Here is a 16,713-nt window from a genome sequence, read left to right as displayed (position 1 = left end):
AAGATCAGATGACAACAACCAACCTACACAAAGTTTGGCTATTGGTACGGTAAACTGAAACACTTTGGGATGAATTTGCCATATTACTCTTGATTGCTAGTCCAAACATAAAAACAGCATAAACATATGTGGCTACTTCTGATTTTCATCAATGGAGATACAAGACCCAGTATATCCACATTTGATGTTTGTGAATCATAAAGCTATGAAGCATAAAGCTTCAAGCAACTGCTGTTCTTCCAAGGGAGAAAGAAAATTGTTTTTAAAATGTAGATACCCAGTGTTCTGGGTGGATTATTATAGACCTGGTGAGAGGGAATGGCCACAGCCCCATACTACTCTTATGCTCTCAAGTTGTAGTTAGCACTTGCTGCTTTTGGTGGAGCGGGGTACAGTCTTCAAAGGCTTCCACAAAGTTCACCTCTGTGGACCGCTCCAGAAATAGACAGGGCAAAGGGGAAGCCAAGGTGTGTAGTGCCTTCAATAAATCCCCAATGGTCAAAAGGGTGTTTGAAATGTGATATGCAAGAGTGATTCCAACTTTAATGTGTACTGCTGCCTCCTCCTTGTACTCTAATGCTCTTACCCACAAGAAAACCACTAAGTTCCCTACAAACAAAACAAACAAGAAATTCTACAAGACAAACAAGACATTAACACTGTATGCATGCGTCTTCACCCCAAGTATTTTGCTTGTGTAACTATATTGCTAGTCTGTCCCTGGGAGGGAAAACATGTAGACTCTGCAGTAGCAATTCCCCTCCTGCACATTTATACAGGACAGGGCATGGTTACAAGTTGAAAACAGTGTTCCTGTTTTAAATCCTGCACATTTTGGGGGACATTCAAGTCTCAAATGACTGTCCAGATTGTGGTTGCTTTTGATGAAGCGGTACTGCCTCTCCCACCTTTTGTTTATGTTCTTAGTAGTCAAGACACAATCTGGGGCAAGGACTGCCTCTTAATATGCTCTGTACCACAAGCCTTTGGCAGCACAGCTATGCTAGCCAGGGGGCTGATTTAGGATCATAAGTCTGCCAGCAAAAGCTTGCAGTAAAGTCACAACTGTACTGGCAAAACAATGCTTTTTGTCACTGCAGTTTACTTCCCCAACTAGAAGGCCTGACTGAACCTTGCTGGCAAAAGCATGTTTTTTCTGCTATAAGCTGCAACCACACTAAGAGCACTTTGCTAGTATAGCTAATAAAAGTATAGCTAAGCCAATAAAAGTTCTCCCACAGTGCGGAACCCAGCCTTACTACCTGCAAAATGTCAAAAACAACGGGCTCTGATCTCATTTGGGGGTCTTTAAGTGCTACTAGTATTCGTTTCAGCCATTTGTCTTTTCCCAGTGACTACATAGTAGTAGAGAGCAGGTGGAGGCTTCTGTAACAACACAAAGATAGGCTCATTTTCATTTAAATACTGCAGTAGCGTACAGCAAGTCTCAACAACAAAGTTAATTAGGATAACAGCTCAATTTCAGAATCACTGATACAATAAAGATGGCTACTAATAGAGGACAGGGTAGACCAGGGGTGGGCAAAATCTGGCCCACTAGGCCAATCTACCTGGCCTGTGGGGCCCCTAAAAAAAATTAGAAAATTAGTATTTATCTGCCCGAGGCAGGATCCAAGGGAAGCCCCAGCAGGCTCCTGCAACAGCAGGGCCCGCCAGGCCCTGTCCCCCCCAGTCAGAAGCCCCTGGCCTGGGACCATGGGGTTGCTTGTGGCTGTGCCAGCATGGGAAACTCAAGAAGCGGGGTGGGAGGGAGGCAGGGGAAGACTGCAGGAATTGCTTTAGTCCTTGGGGCTGGGCCAGCTCCTACCAAGTTCTATGGTCTGGCTATGCAGCCAAGGGCAGGTGGGAAAGCAGTGGCAGGGGCAGAGAGTGGAAGCAAGCAGAAGCACAGGGCCTGTGCCAGTGTCCCAGGGCCAGCGCGGGTAGGGCCCAGAGTGGGTCAGTAGGAGTGTGGGCTGGCAGGGGTCCGTGGAGCTGGGCTGGGCTGCATCAGCAGGGAGAGGGGGTAGCTGGTCCAGCTCCACAGAGCCCCTGCCAGCCAGGACCCCGCGCTCCTGCCGACCTACTCTGGGCCACGCTGGTGCTGGCCCCAGGACACCGGCACAGGTCCCGCACTCCCACCCAGCTGCTGTTGGCTCCCATTCACTCCCAATGCCCCCACTCCAGCCCCGTGGTACAGGTGGGGAGCAGCGTGCAGCCCCAACCCTATGCTCGCTGGCGGGGAACAAGCTGGTGCTCAGTGCAGGGGTAAAGCGTGCCCTTCCCCCTCATTGTGGCTGGCACTTCCTGCTGCAGCCACTTGCAGCCCATGTGGGGCTGTCCTGCCTCTCTGTAGGGCAGTGGTGGCAATGGAGAGCAGGCACAGGCAGCTCTGCGCGGGCTTGGAGCGGCTGCAGCATGGGGTGCCAGCCACTGGGAGGGGGAGCCACTTTCCTCCTGTGCTGAGCACCAGCTTGTTCCCCAGAAGTTGCTGCTCAGGGCCGCTGGTCAGTTTGCTAAGGCCACCCACCTGGAGCCTGCGCCACGCTAGGCTGTGGTGCGGCTGCTTCACCGCCACCTCTGTGCTGCCAGTGAAGCAGCAGTGGCCATGTGGAACAGCTGCTGGGCAGCACAGAGGTGGTGGTGAAGCAGCTACACCACAGCATAATGCGGTATGGGCTCTGGATGGGTAGCCACAACAAACAGTGCCCAGCAGCAGCAAGGAGGGGGGTGCGCTTTTCTCCTCACCGAGCAGCAGGTTCTGCTGAGGCTCAGTCCCAATGGGCAAGCCCGGAGCCAGTGCGGGGCCCAGGCTAGCAGCAGTGGTGGGTTACGAGCTGGTGCCCCGCACTGGGGGGAAGCTCTCTTCACCCATGGCCAGTGTCCCATACTGTAGCCACTTGGAGCCTGCGCAGGGCTGCCTGTACCTGCTCTCCATTGCCACTACTACCTCGTGGGGTGGTGATGCAGCAGAGAGGCAGGACAGCCCCTGTGGGCTCAAAGCTGCTGCAGCACGGGGCACTAGCCATAATGGGGGAGGGAGGGGCGGTTTCCCCCCTTGCGCTGAGCACTACCTTGTTCCCCGTCGGTGAGTGCAGAATCGGGGCTGCGTGTTGTTCTCTGCCTGTACCACGGAGCTGGGGCAGGGGCACTGGGAGTAAGCAGGAGCCAGCAGTAGCTGGGCAGGAGCGCAGGGCCAGCGCTGGTGTCCTGGGGCCAGAGCAGGGTGGTAGGAGTGTGGGGTCCTGGATGGCAGAGGCTCTATGGAGCCAGGCCAGCTCCTCCCCCGCCTGCTGGCCCAGCCCAGCCCAGCTCCAGAGACCCCTGCCAGACCACACCCCGCATTCCTACCACCCTGCTCTGGGCCCTGCTGGCACCAGGACATGGGAGCATGGGGCCTGCACCTACTCGCTTCCACTCCCCATTGCTGCTTTCCCCACCTTCCTGCCCGCCCACTCTGCACTACGTGGCTTCCATACCTGCATCCATACCCACACACACACACACGCATCCACACATACCCCCATAGGTAAATCACTTCTGCATATACATCACAAACACCCACAAATCAGGACAAAAATATTCTTTTAGATCAAATTAAAATAAATTATTATAGGTGTTTGAGTTTTAGTATGCAATTTCCCCCCCCCCCCCCCCTTAGATGGCAAACCCTCTTCCCCGAAGGAGTAGTTCCAGGGGCAAGGGCAGAGACTTCCAGTGGCAAAGGTCAGAGGTTGGGGGTGGGGGTGGGGGAGGGGGAGACTTCTAGCACCAAGATGACAACCAGGGGGCAGGGCACCTGTCAAGGGGCAAGGCTACCCATGCAGCCCTCAACACCTTGCCAAAACTTGGTAAGCGGCCCTCCGCCCAAAGTAATTGCCCGCCCCTGGGGTAGACTCTTGGTTTTGTCACGAGGGATGAGATACAGAGCTAGAGTTAAGGCCGTTTTCTGAGAATCTTCAAGCTTCCCAATTCCTGACTGGTCTAAAAACGTGTGTTCTTGAGAATATGTTTGTGCGTTAGCCTAAAACTTTCTTCAGTTAAGATAAATCATAATAACAGCATAGATGAACAATGTTTATCACTTTGAAATTTTCTGGAAGGAAGTTATTTTATATGCATATATTATAAAACTAGCTAGAATCTTAAGTTCTCTCCTTGCCTCAACAGGACTTCCCAAAGCAACTCATTCCCCTTCCCATCAAATGAAGTTCTTATTCTCCCCAATCCTGAAACCAGGCCAGCAAGATTTAAAAACTGCTCTCAGTCATGGCCATCTGTAGACTTAGTATCAGAGACAAAGCATAGACTTTGGCTACTAACACTACAAATACAACGTACTGCATACTGGAACATCCTGTTATAAGCCAGTTTTGCCAAATTCCTGCTATTGACCCAATGCCAGTCAGAACAAGTCCTCATCACAACCGCCATATTGGAAAAGAACTGATGTTTCTAAATCAAGGAATTGTATTAGAATTCTAAGCGACAGGAAAGATAGAGGTTTCAGATCTTCAAAACACTTTTCCCTCCCAAAACTCAATGTTTATTTTCCACAAGTCTTTTCAGTAATGTTCTGTCTGAACCTTAGAATTGAAAAGTTTAGACACGTTGATTTAAATTTGGCAAGATTAGGCAACAGATTTGAAGGTTGTCTTCAGTCTTCAACTGATAGGTTTTAAGACCTGGGAACAGTGCACTAAGTTCAGGAGAGAGCTGGCATTGAACAAAAATTAAACAACCTGCTGAGATGCTGAAAATTCATGCATTAGAGCAGGAAAACGCATAATTAAAGCGCTTATATAGAAATTAAATGCAATAGTGTAATTTTACAATTTTAAGACAAATATTTGGAAGGGTTGGTTTTTGGGCTTTTTTTAGTTGCATATTATAAACCTAGACATATGTTTGTTGAAATCCCGTAGTACGTACTGTTCTTATGACACATTCAAACTATACCACAATTTTGACAGAAAAAAAAAATTATACATATAATTTCAACCAGGGTCTAAGTACCAGCATGGGTACTCACAACGTAGTCTGTACCCAAATAAGGAAATCTGAAGTGGAAGCTCTCTTCTTGAAAAAAAAAAAACCAAACAATTTTGTCTCTATGAAAAGATAATTCTTGTTTCTGATCTCCACTTTTAGTGGAAGGGAAAGTGTTAGAATTCACTTTTCAAGCAAGAGGGAAACTACTGTACATTGTTTCTTTTGACCATTCTTCAAAGCAACAAAATAAGCCAGTCCACAAGATACTAACCAATTAGAAGAACCAAATACTTTACATAGTTGACTATTTTCAGACATGAAATTTAAAGTTAATTTACTGTTACATTGGGCTAACTGAAATATGCTAGAAGAAAGAAATTTGGAGTTGGATTTGAGTCTTTAAACACAAGCAAAACACCCCAAAGCACTACAGCAGGACAACACTCCAGGCATTTCCAAGTCTTGTTTGTCTCTATTTGTTCACTTTGAATCAATGAATCTTTGACCTTATAGTTTTTTCAGCCTTCGCTGTTAGTTACACTTGCCCTAGTGAACCAATGTTTATTATTTAGACTCAAAAAGTAGGCCCTGCAGAGGCTTCAAGTATTTCCATTAAATGGTACTGCCAACACACTTGGAGTTATACTCATATATGTTTACAGGACTGGGGCATAACCACTGATAGAGAAAGTGTTTTCCCCTTACCTACCAGTAGTCAGAGTATTGCCATATACAGAATTTGTGCACATAGAAAGAAATAGGATTTCTTTCACCAATTTCTAGTCTTGAGCAGCCTGTGGACCAGCAGCCGTGATGAGCCAGCTTTCCAAGTGCATTGGAGCAGCAGCTCCAGAGCTGAAGTGTCAGGCCAAGATAAGACATATGCTCTCATCAGTAAGATACAGTGAAAGTGGCAGAATGTATACAGACAAAGGGAGTCTGCACTGCATAGATGGAGAGGCAGGGGGAATATGTTGAACAGTCAGGCACAGAATAATTAGCTGGGGCCTGGGAACCAAGGAAACCCCCACCCCAAGCTACCCTGGGGCCAAGGATACTACCAACACATGGTTACCAAGGCACACAAGACACACAACAAGGCATTACAGGGCTCCCTACCTACCATTTCGCACATAACATTAGCAGAGGGCTCTGCAGGACCAGGCCCCCTTCAAGCTTTCTCTGTGGGCGCTGCTCCGAGGAGCCAGCTTAGAGCCCACCGCAGACTTTGGCGAGGCGCACAGGCCCCAGCTCCCGGTGCCCCCACCAAGGCGGCTGCACGAATAGGCTCACTCCATCCCTCCCACGCCAGCTCCCCCCGCAGGAGAAAGGCCTCTCCCTCCCCAACAAGGTGGGGGGGGGGGGGGGGGGGGCTGAAATATCTTCCCCGCTCCCTAATTGAAAATACCCCCTCCCCCGCCTACTACCCCAACTCATCCCCGAGCCGCCTCCCTTATATCCCGCTCCAGCCCCCCCCCCCCGTCGCCTGCCCTCTAGAAGCGCGCACGAGATTGGCTGAAGGATGGTGTCGGTTCCGTGTAGCCAGCGCGGATTGGGCCGGGGCCGCCTTCTCGCGCGTATGTGCGCGCGCGCGTGGCCGTGTATGCGTATGCGCGCGCGCGCGTGCGTGCGTCTGGCTGGCTCCGGCGGTGTCAATGGCTCCTCCTGCCACGGAGCGGGCGGCGGGCTAGAGGCGGGGACGAGCGCGGGCGCCTTTAAGAGCACGGCTTTTTTTTTTTTTTTTTTTTTTTCCCAGCCGAGGGGGGAGGGCGGGCGGGAGGGGAGAGCGGAGCCCAGCTCAGGAGCGGAGCGGACGTCCCCGCGCAGCGCCACCGGCCCCGGGCCCCCTCCCCTCCCCCGCCGCCGCCTTCCCGGCCTGGCCCGGCCCCTCCCGCCGCGGCGCCGGCTGCCGGAGGAGTCGCCCCCTCCCCCTCCCCGCCGCCGCCGCTGCCCGCACGAGCCGGCAAATGAACTCGGTGCGAGCCGCCAACAGGAGACCCAGGCGAGTGTCCAGGCCGCGCCCGGTGCAGCCGCCGCCGCCGCAGCAGCCGCCAGAGAGGAACAACAACGCCGCCGCCGCCGGGGAACGGGGTAAGCGCGGCCTGGCGGCAGGGCCCGGCCCGGCCTCGCCCCCGCGCTTTGTTCGGCCGCGGCGCGGGGCCCGGGGCTGGGCCGGTTGGGGGGGCGATCTGCGAGGCGGCGGCCCCGGCGCTTGCTGCGCAGTTGGGATTGAGCGCGGCGGCGGCCCGGGCCCAGCCGGGGGGGCGGCGCAGCCAGCGCCATTGAGGGGCCTGGGCCCGGCCCGGCCCGCTTAGGCGTGTATGTGTGTGGGGGGGTGCGGCCTAGGGGACGCGGTGACAGCGGGGAAGCACCATTGTGCGGGGCCGGGGCCGGGCTCCTTCCCTCCCTCTCCTCTTCTCCTCTAATGGAGGCGCTGGCGGTGCGGGCCGGGGGAGGCGGGGGTCGCCCCCGCTCGCGGAGGGACTGTTGCCATCATCGCGGGCTGGGAGGGAGCGAGAGAGAGAGAGAGGGAGGGAGCGTGCGCGCCGGGTTGGCCCGGCAATGGCTTTTTTTTTTGAGAGAGCTGGGGGTGGGATCGGAGGAGACATTTTGCACGTCTTCTCCGCGCAGCGGGTTGTGATTTTTTTTATTTTTTTTTCCCCTTGAATGTCTTGGCTGTCAGTCCCTGTGGCCCCAGAGCACGGCCCAAGCGGTGGCAGGGTTGGAGGCACATGGTCACGTGCCCCTCACCCCACTTCTTTCTTTCTTTCTTTTTTTTTTTATTTTTTTGGGGGGAGGAATGAAGAAAAAAATAATCAGGGGAGGCCTTCATTGTCAGCCCCGCGGCGCCTTTTGTTTCCGAGAGTCTCTAGGAGACTGCGTTGGAAACGAGATCTTGCCCAGGCAGGGATGCACGGCCATCAATATTTCAGTGTTTGGATGCCACCAAAACGCCTCACAGGAGCACTGCAAAGAACATATAAGCAGAGGAAGTATTAAAGGAGGAGAAAAACCCCCTCCATTCCTCCCCCTTGCTTCGCTTTGCCTCTTCCTCCGCCCCTCTTGCGCACATTGGTTGGAGCAAAGAATGTTACCCAGACCAGATTGCCGGGTATAGACCAGGAGGATGTGATGTCTTATGCCCAATTATGGGTCTTGTGTAAACCTTCGCCTATCTTCAGCAATTATGTAATTAAAACATTTCTGGCAAAGTGATGTTTTTAAAGAGAATTTTCAGAGAATTTCCTCCTCCTATGTGCCAGGCCCTGTAGATTTCCATCTCTTGTGTTGCATGTGCACTGTGTAGGCTTTCTTCATCCCCTGAGTTGACAGTTTTAAAAATAGCTGAGAAATAACTCGGTGGACAAGAAAAATGACAAGGTTCCAGGTTACCTGCTGTGAGTATTCAGTAGGTTTTCTTGGCTCATCGCAATTCATTCGAGCTCTGATACCTAGTTAATAATCTAGGCAGAAACTTTTTCAATTAATATATGCAGCTGCAATTTAGTCAGATCACGTTTTTTGGTGTGGGGTGGGGATTTTTTTTTTTTTTTTTTTTTTTTTTTTTTTTGTAGCTTAACATTTGTATGGTACTCATTTACTGGAGTTTATCATCTCCTGATGTCAGAACTACAGCAATATCAAGTAGTCTTGTTTCTTAAAATGTCTGCTTTTTGTTGGATCACTGTTGGTTTTTTTTATTTTGTATTCTGAAGTCTGTCTTGACACCCCCCCCCAGTCTGCTTCATATGTTTTTTGGATGTTAACTTTAGTTTTACATGTAAGTTTTTAAAGCATCAGGGCTGCACTTCCTATTCTCCTTTTGGTTTCAGGGCTCAAATGTCTCTGAAAATTAGCAGTTTTTCCAGGGGCTGCAATAGTTGTTGGATTGGATCATAAACACTAGGAATGGTCAATGAAGCTACTAAGGTATTAGGCTAGAAAATGACAGTCCGTAAAGAAGTGATGTATGTTTTCAACTTATACTCAATCTAGGTCAGCATAATAAAAAGTCATAGCACACAGCAACTTAACAACAGACTTCCTTTTGAAAAGAAATATCTAAACTAGGTTTTAGTGCTGCAAAGGGGAGTAATAGTAGATGTGACAATGAATTAAAATAAAAATGGATGTCTGTGCCAGTGGGGCCTCATATGGACACAAATAAACAAATACCATATGATGCTATAATCACTGTTTATCTGTGGAATTTGTAGTGGCTTAATATTATTAAGGCAGATAGTTTAGGTTCATATAATGCTCAGACCTCTCTGTATTATTGAATACTCTCTGTGCGCGCACAATACTTTACAACCACAGTAGAGGTTCTGTTTGAACTAATGGATGAAGACTATGGGTTTTACTTCCTGTTACTGGAAATAGATGGATCAGTCAGTAAGTGGCACGAGAAGAGAATTTTTTTTATTTCCGTTTTTGGATAAGTTAATTATAGGAACTTAACCTATCCAAAAATGCAAATTGTTTGTTGTAGGACATGACATTTGCGTTACAAAATGTGAGAACACAATCTATTATTTGCAGTGGGATCAGGACATGCGTGTGTAACTACAATGTCCACACTTATAAAATAATACAGTATAGAAGTACGTAACTAACACACCCTTTTGTTTTTAGGGTAGAAGGGACATGGTATCTATGTGAAAATAAAATATACTCTTACAAAATCTCATAACTTTCATATAACCATGATTTCACATAACTAACAATACAGCGTAGATGGGTCTCTTACATCTTCCTTTGAAGCATTAGGGATGGGCTCCTGCCCAAGACCATGTACTGATTAGATGGACTTCTCTGCTTGAATGTTCTTATGTTTGCTATGCAGTGTTGTTTTTCACCCATTGAAATAGTTCAGATATGATTTTTGGAAAAAAACAAACTTAGGCTGATATCCAAAATCAACTCTTGCTCACTAGATAGACAAAAATATTAGCCTGAGAAACTTCACAGGAGATGAGTATAGTGTTTTTTCCCTCATTCCACTATTTACATTTCCAAAACAAAAAATTCTCTACATATATAAAATGTTAGGGCTTCCAATTCCTTCAATACTACATACATGATAAAGCATCTGTGAAATGAGGGGTTGTTGTCCAGTAGTAAGGGGCTTGGGATCCAATTCTTGTAATTTTCAAGAATGCCTTGTAAGTTTGCTTCCCTTCCCTGCACCCCCAAGGTTTTGTGATGGTAGTGGTAATAGCGAGTCTTATTTAGACCTGGGTTGTGCAAAAAATTATGCTGAAACAAATAAAATAAACATGTGGATTAAAACTTAATTTATGTGGAATAACCATAGCTAACTTTAGTCTTTTTATTCTAAAACAAGTGTTTGCACAGACTTCCGACAAAATAATGACATTGCTTTGGGTTTGTGTATAGCTCAGCTTTTAGATGGCAAAAAGCCAGGGATTCCCAATGTGGAAATACATTTTAATATTGGTTTTCTATGGTCCTTTAAAGCCACTTTATGCTAAAAAAAGATATGTTAATATGAGGATGTGCATTCCTTGTTTTAATGGAAAATTTCCAAAATACATTCTTAAGAAATAAAATTAGAAGTTGTAAACTCAGTGTTTTTAGCACTACTTTTTTTTTTTTTTTTTTTTTTTTTTTTTTTTTTTTTAAGTCCCAGTTCTTCATTGAACATTCTGAATACAAGGGAGTACCTCCAGTATGGTTCTTGGTGCAGGATAGAGACCTAAATTAGGTAAAATACCGTGAAGCTGTTGTTTCAGCCTTAACTTTTTGATTCTTGCCTGTTGTTTGTATCAAGACTGGGGGCCATGGATTAATATACATTAAAGATCATTTTCTGTAAATGAGACTGTTTAGATCTATTATATAATGTACAGTTTCTTCAGTTCTTGTGGAATTTCAGATCTTATTGTAGATCTGGCTTACAAATTCTTTAAAATCTCTTACTTTATTTATTTGCTTCAAGCTCTTTTCCCTCCTGCTCCCCTTTCCTGGTTACAGCCATAACACTGATTTCCCTGTCATAAATACAAGATGCATTTCTTTACTATTTCTAAACTGGGAAGATCCCTAGCTCTTCTCATTGGGATTTTTGGGTTGCTTTTTTTTTTTCTTCATAAAAACTAAACTCAAATAGAGGAGGGAGAGAAATTGTGCAGTACTGCATTGTATATGTAGATTACATGGTGGTTGCAATGAGAGAATAAAACTACATATAAATAGGAAAAATATTTAGTATAGCTTAAACTGACCATGAAAAAAGTACCCACTTTATATTGTCATCTCCTACTCTTTCATCATTTTCTGTTTGTTCTACATTTCTGTTAATTTGTTATAGAATATTTATTGGGTTTTTGATATGGGGGACAAGAGAAATGTATCCAATCACTATATTGCTTACAGTTTAGTAATGCTGGTCAGTATCTGAATTGGAGTTCTTGCTCTTCAGTAAAAATAACATTACAATTTTCAAACTACTGTTTACTAACTTGTTTTCTGCTTTTAACAGGAGATTATTAAAACTGCTAGTAAAAGCTAATAAAATCATCTAGGTGTATACGCTGATGTAGATAAAGGCATTTTAGACATGCCATAATGGAGCCACTTGTCATTAAGTCCTTCTTCCTGTAACTGGTTACTTAGGGACTCTTAAAATGTGACTGTCAGCCAAATATTGATTCTTCTTGGTGTAGTTGGAGAGGCCAGTGTAAATTTTACAAGGGAAAAAACCCTGTTGCTTACCAATATTCTTCAGCTAGTACCCTGGTGTAGGTGCTGCTGTCATTTTAAGGTACAATTCTAAGATCTATAAAAGCCTGGTAAGAGATTACTTCTTGCATTTTGCTTTTCTGGCAGTCATTCCTTAGGTATCCAGTTATTGTTGTTCTACTCCTCAGATAAGAGCTGGTTGGGTATTTTTGACATGGGCTGTATACAGTAGAGGTGCCAAACTCCCTTGGTTCACTGCCTTCCATCTAGACTCTGAGGGTCCTCATGGGCTAGATCTGGACCCACCTCTATTAATGGGCTGAGAGTGTCAGGGAGCCATGTGGGTTAATGTAGCCGTTGTTGGCTCCTCCACTGCCAACATGTCCCCAGTGGAACTTCACACACCAGAATCTGACTGTAGGCCCTGTCCTGACTTGCTCCACTTCTGAATTCCCAGTTCCTTTAGGTGCCTCACAGATGATACAGCTCTGCAGGTTGGATCTGCAGGCCTCATCTTTAATGCCCCAGGTCTACAGTATTGCCATTTTTTCCAAGTCATGGTATGTTTTCCTTAAATTTACAGAGAGTTAATTGGAACATTTCTGAAGCCCATATAAATAAGTTAATATGGTTTGTTTCTTGTTGTGGAAGAATCCTTTTAAATATAAAAAGAGATCTTTTGAAGGTACTTGCTAATAGAGTATAATAGTTGTCAAATACTATTTTAAAAGTTTTTAAAAATAGAGTACGTATATTGAGTAAGGCTATGTGTAAGTTGATATACACTCTAGATTCCATGGTGATGAACAAAGTATGATAATCTAGATGGATAGATGCTGGGACAGTTGAATAATTATTAATGGCCTAATCTAGGTGTTCCCAAACTCTGACAGATCATGCACCAACTTAAAATGATGCGTCCTCAAGTACCACCAGCAAATTTTTGTCATATAAAGTAATTATAATAAATCTGTTAACTTGTACACAGACAGCCTGTCAGTGGTACCACTGGTGGTACATGTACCACAGATTGGGAACTGCTGGCCTAATCCAAAACCCACTAAAGCCAACTGCAAACCTCCCTTTGACTGCAGTTGTGTTAGGATCAGCCTTTAAATGACACAAATGGGAACATTGTCCATTTCCTATTTGTTCAGTTGTTTCTTCATTTGCTGTAAATATACCCATAGGTAATAATTTTTCAGAAGTAAAATGTGAATGCTATAGGGATCCCAATAATTGTTGATGAAACACGTTGTCCTGAGAGGGCAATCTTTAAATTGGAAAGTATATTTTGCTTAAGTAGGTGTGGAAAAACTATCTTTTATGATGTCCCTCCTCACTGATTAAATTGTGAAAGCATCCTGATGGAGGGAAGACATTTCCATGTTAGCTTCTATTCACCTTTGTTTTACTTGTATGAGCATTCTTATATGCACCCTGCCGGTTATCTGAGTGCCCCAATAGTGGTTCTCTGGAGAAGCAGGTGTACCTTCTACTTCCCATTCTGCTTTTGGGTAAGATAGCTTTTTGCTCTGTTTCATGCTTATTCTTAGGCCTGAGAGAACTTTTACTTGGAAAGTTGGGTAAAATTAAGCATATGTGAATTATCTGAACATTGACAAGTGAATGTGAAATCCATATTTTGACATATGTATTTTGCACTCATTTCACATACAATGTATATTTATTTATTTAAATCTGGAATACAAGTTTTATATTAAAACCTCACACTAACTCGCATCTCAGTGTTGTCCTTGAGATGTGTGTTCTTGGGAAATGTTCCCCCCCTCAACATAATTAGAAAAAATGTAGCGTTTGATAGAAAATTGGTGTCCTGTACAAGTACAGTGTAATTTGCTGTCCCAGTTGCGGAAGGAAAATGGGTACTGCCCAGTAATCTAGGATGGATAGAAGTATTTGGGCAAGTAAAGGTGTACTCTACTTAACGTAGGAGATTAGGATAGTAAGAAACAGTAACAGTACACCTGCGTCACTTACTATGGTGTCAAAGCCTCAAGAATAACACGTGCAGTGACAGTTCAGTGGAATATGTTTACCATTTTCATCTTTTTTTACATCATTGGTTTGATTTGGTTGTTTTCCGTTTTAACTTCAGTGTATCATTTCTTAGAAAATAAACAGGAATTCTTTAGGGTAGTTGTGTAAAACCTTTTGTGAAGCAATAAGTCTTAATTTTTTTTTTCTGATAGTCGGATCTATGGCTTTCCTAATTTGTAATGGAAGGTGTTTCATAGCTAAAGATCTGCCTCTAGAAACAGTGCCTAATCTTTCTTGGCTCTTGCTAATTGCAGTTATGTCTTGGGTCAAGGATAGGGTGCCCTTTGTAAGATAGGCAGGACCCAGATCTCAGCAACTCGGAAGATAAAAACAGGACGCTTGCATGTATCTAGTATGTGAAGTCTATAGAATGGTATGGTATCATTAGTTTTTGTTACCTAGGTGATGAGACGCTTCATTTTGATCTGCTTGGAACTTATTCTCTGCCTGCCTTCTTATCTCTGGTACTGAGCTACATAATAGTTAAAGCTGGAAAGGGGGACATCTCATGTGACTAGATAATTCCTCAGTAGGAATCTGTATAATCTGTTGGCCAACTAAAGACTGGGGAATGAGTGGTATATGTACATTTGGTTATTCTTTCTGTTTAGCTGTCTAAGAACAGCTGAGACTGAGTGTGTACAATATCATAATCACAGAAGACCCTTTATTAAAAGTGGGTTTATATCTCTTCTACCTGCGACAGGTTTCCTGGGCTCAGCAGCAACTCATGATTAGTGGGCTGTTGACAGATTTGATGTACTGTATATTTGCCATTGTCCATTCTTATGTCAAATTTAAGGATTTAGTGATTTGAAGAAAAACTTCTGATTATGCTTTGTGAAGACCTGGGTAGATTCTGTTCTGAAGATGAAGCTGTTGTAAGATATATCAATATGCTGCTGCTAGTCAATAGAATTAGCAAAAGTGGGAATTTTATACACCAAGTGAGGTTTGAGAATCTAATTGTTCAAATTGTTCTTGATTAATACTTGGTTCCAAGCTTAGCTACACACCATTTTTACTTACCAACCCCTTTTTAACACTTGCATTAACTTTTATTTTTATTTGAAATGGGGGAGGGGAAGTTCCTCAAAATTTGTACAGTGGTGCCAGCTTTGTTGCGTTGTCCCAATCTTCAATATTTTGTTAATGAAGACTCCAGAATAACAGAAATACCTCTGCTAGTAATAGAGAATTTGTTCAATTACAGAAAAAATTAATATTTATTTAGATCCTTCAGCTTCTTTTTTTGCTTTTCATGCACGTGTCACTGCATGCAGTTTCATAATCAAGTTGAGTTTTAAGAAGAGGTTTAAATCTTGGGGGGGTGTGTGTGTGGATCTTGACTTGAAGGAAATCTAGGTAAAATGAGTCATCCCCCCACCCCCCATAACACCTCTTCAGAATTTTTTTTTTTTCTGCATTAAGTCAGTGTTTTGGTAGGAAATCTAAAACACCAAGATGGGTGCTTTTTCCAGGTGTTGCTTCTTATATGCTGAAGAATACAGTATTAGTTATAAATAGATTGCATTTGCTTGTGTCCTGACAACTTTTTCTCTGCTACTGGAAAGACATATGCCAAGTTTTATCACATTCTATTTGACAAACCAGGTTGAGGGGAAGAGTTCTCTGAGCTCAGAACAGGGAGACCATGAATTCAAAACCTGTTTCTGATGGGTTAAATGTGAATATACTTTTCCTTCTTATTGACCAGGCCCACAATGCACAAGCCTAGAAAGATGTAAAATAGGAACTGCTACTTCATTTTATTTAAAAGGGGGAAAATGCAAAGGTTAAACAAGGTCACTGCAGGCAAAGTCAAGAATAGCACACCCAGCACTAATGTTCTTAGCTGTTTAGCTAAGAATATGCTTTGGTTAGCCTCTGTAAACTACTAAACCGTAGTCTTCTCCAAATATCAGAGCTAGATATGTTTATATACTAATATTTTTCAGCAAAAAGTTGTGTGAAAGCTTGTGTCAAATTCTCTGCCCTTTTAGCAAATCTCTACTTTTGTTTAGCTTCTAGAGGAGATCATTATCAGCTGTTGTGAAAGAGGCAAGATATCCCGTAGGTTTTTCCCCTTTAATGCTGTGAACTTTTTTTTTCTTCATTTATTTGTCCTGAAAGTGTTTGAGTACTTATGACAAAAGTAACTGCACTTCACAGGTGGTGATAACCCTCCTGAACTATCTTGCTCTTCCACTTTCCTGTCTATTGGCTATCTGATAATTTCTGTTGTTCTGTTTTTATTTACAGATGGCCTTTTATCCTTGTCCCTTTCTGGGGGAAGGGTCTTTTGGTACCCAACACCTTGTCCAAGTCTATCCCAGCTATGCAGTTGGTCCAATAAAATATATATATTGCCTACAAAAATCCTTGCATGTTGCAAAAATACCTGGGATTTTTATAATACTGGCTAGACATACTAAAACTTAAAATCTTGTAATTCTGATAATCATGTTCCCCCACTTATTCTGTGAGTGTGATTTGAATCATGATTTTAGTTGTTTCACCAGTTGTTTCACCAACTGCAGGGATTAGACATTTGAAAAACATAATGGCATAAAGCAGTCATCTGTAGCTTTGGGTTTTGAAATGGTATTCAGTATCCGATCGAGCACTATTTTCTTGTTCATGACTCAATATAGCAGGTCATAGTGAATCAGTGTAATTTTAAGTCTATTACATTTTTGTTGATGGGAATAGGCAAGGTGGATGCCTTTCTCAGAAGCCCTCTTGACTGTTGATGGACACTTAATTCTTGACTTGATGGATTGGTTGGGATATTTAAACGTTTTGGGAGGAGGCTCTGTTACCTCTTAACTGCCTGGGAAAGAATTCCCCTGGCTTAGAATCCCTAAGACTTTCCTGTACAGCAGCTGTGAGGGTTATCTTGCAATCTCCAGTGTAGTGGATGCTAAGAAGTAGAAGAAAAGTTGCTGTAGTTTA

At 44.4% G+C, this 16,713-nt stretch overlaps 1 protein-coding gene across 2 annotated transcripts in view; it reads left to right on the top strand.

The window, feature by feature from the left end:
- Positions 1-6,777: 6,777 nt before the first annotated feature.
- Positions 6,778-16,713, top strand: part of FBXO11 (F-box protein 11) — a 106,541-nt gene continuing 96,605 nt past the window's right edge. For both annotated transcript variants that reach the window (XM_006269541.4, XM_019485339.2), the window contains exon 1: positions 6,778-7,083. In XM_006269541.4, the coding sequence (XP_006269603.2) occupies positions 6,960-7,083 (124 nt within the window). In that variant the 5' untranslated portion in view covers positions 6,778-6,959. The remainder of the gene's footprint in view (positions 7,084-16,713) is intronic.

The sequence above is a fragment of the Alligator mississippiensis genome, chromosome 1 (genome assembly GCF_030867095.1).
Source record: "Alligator mississippiensis isolate rAllMis1 chromosome 1, rAllMis1, whole genome shotgun sequence".
NCBI classification, from domain to species: domain Eukaryota; kingdom Metazoa; phylum Chordata; order Crocodylia; family Alligatoridae; genus Alligator; species Alligator mississippiensis.
Note: the sequence above shows the minus strand (reverse complement) of the source record. Positions and strands in the feature narration are given on the sequence as shown.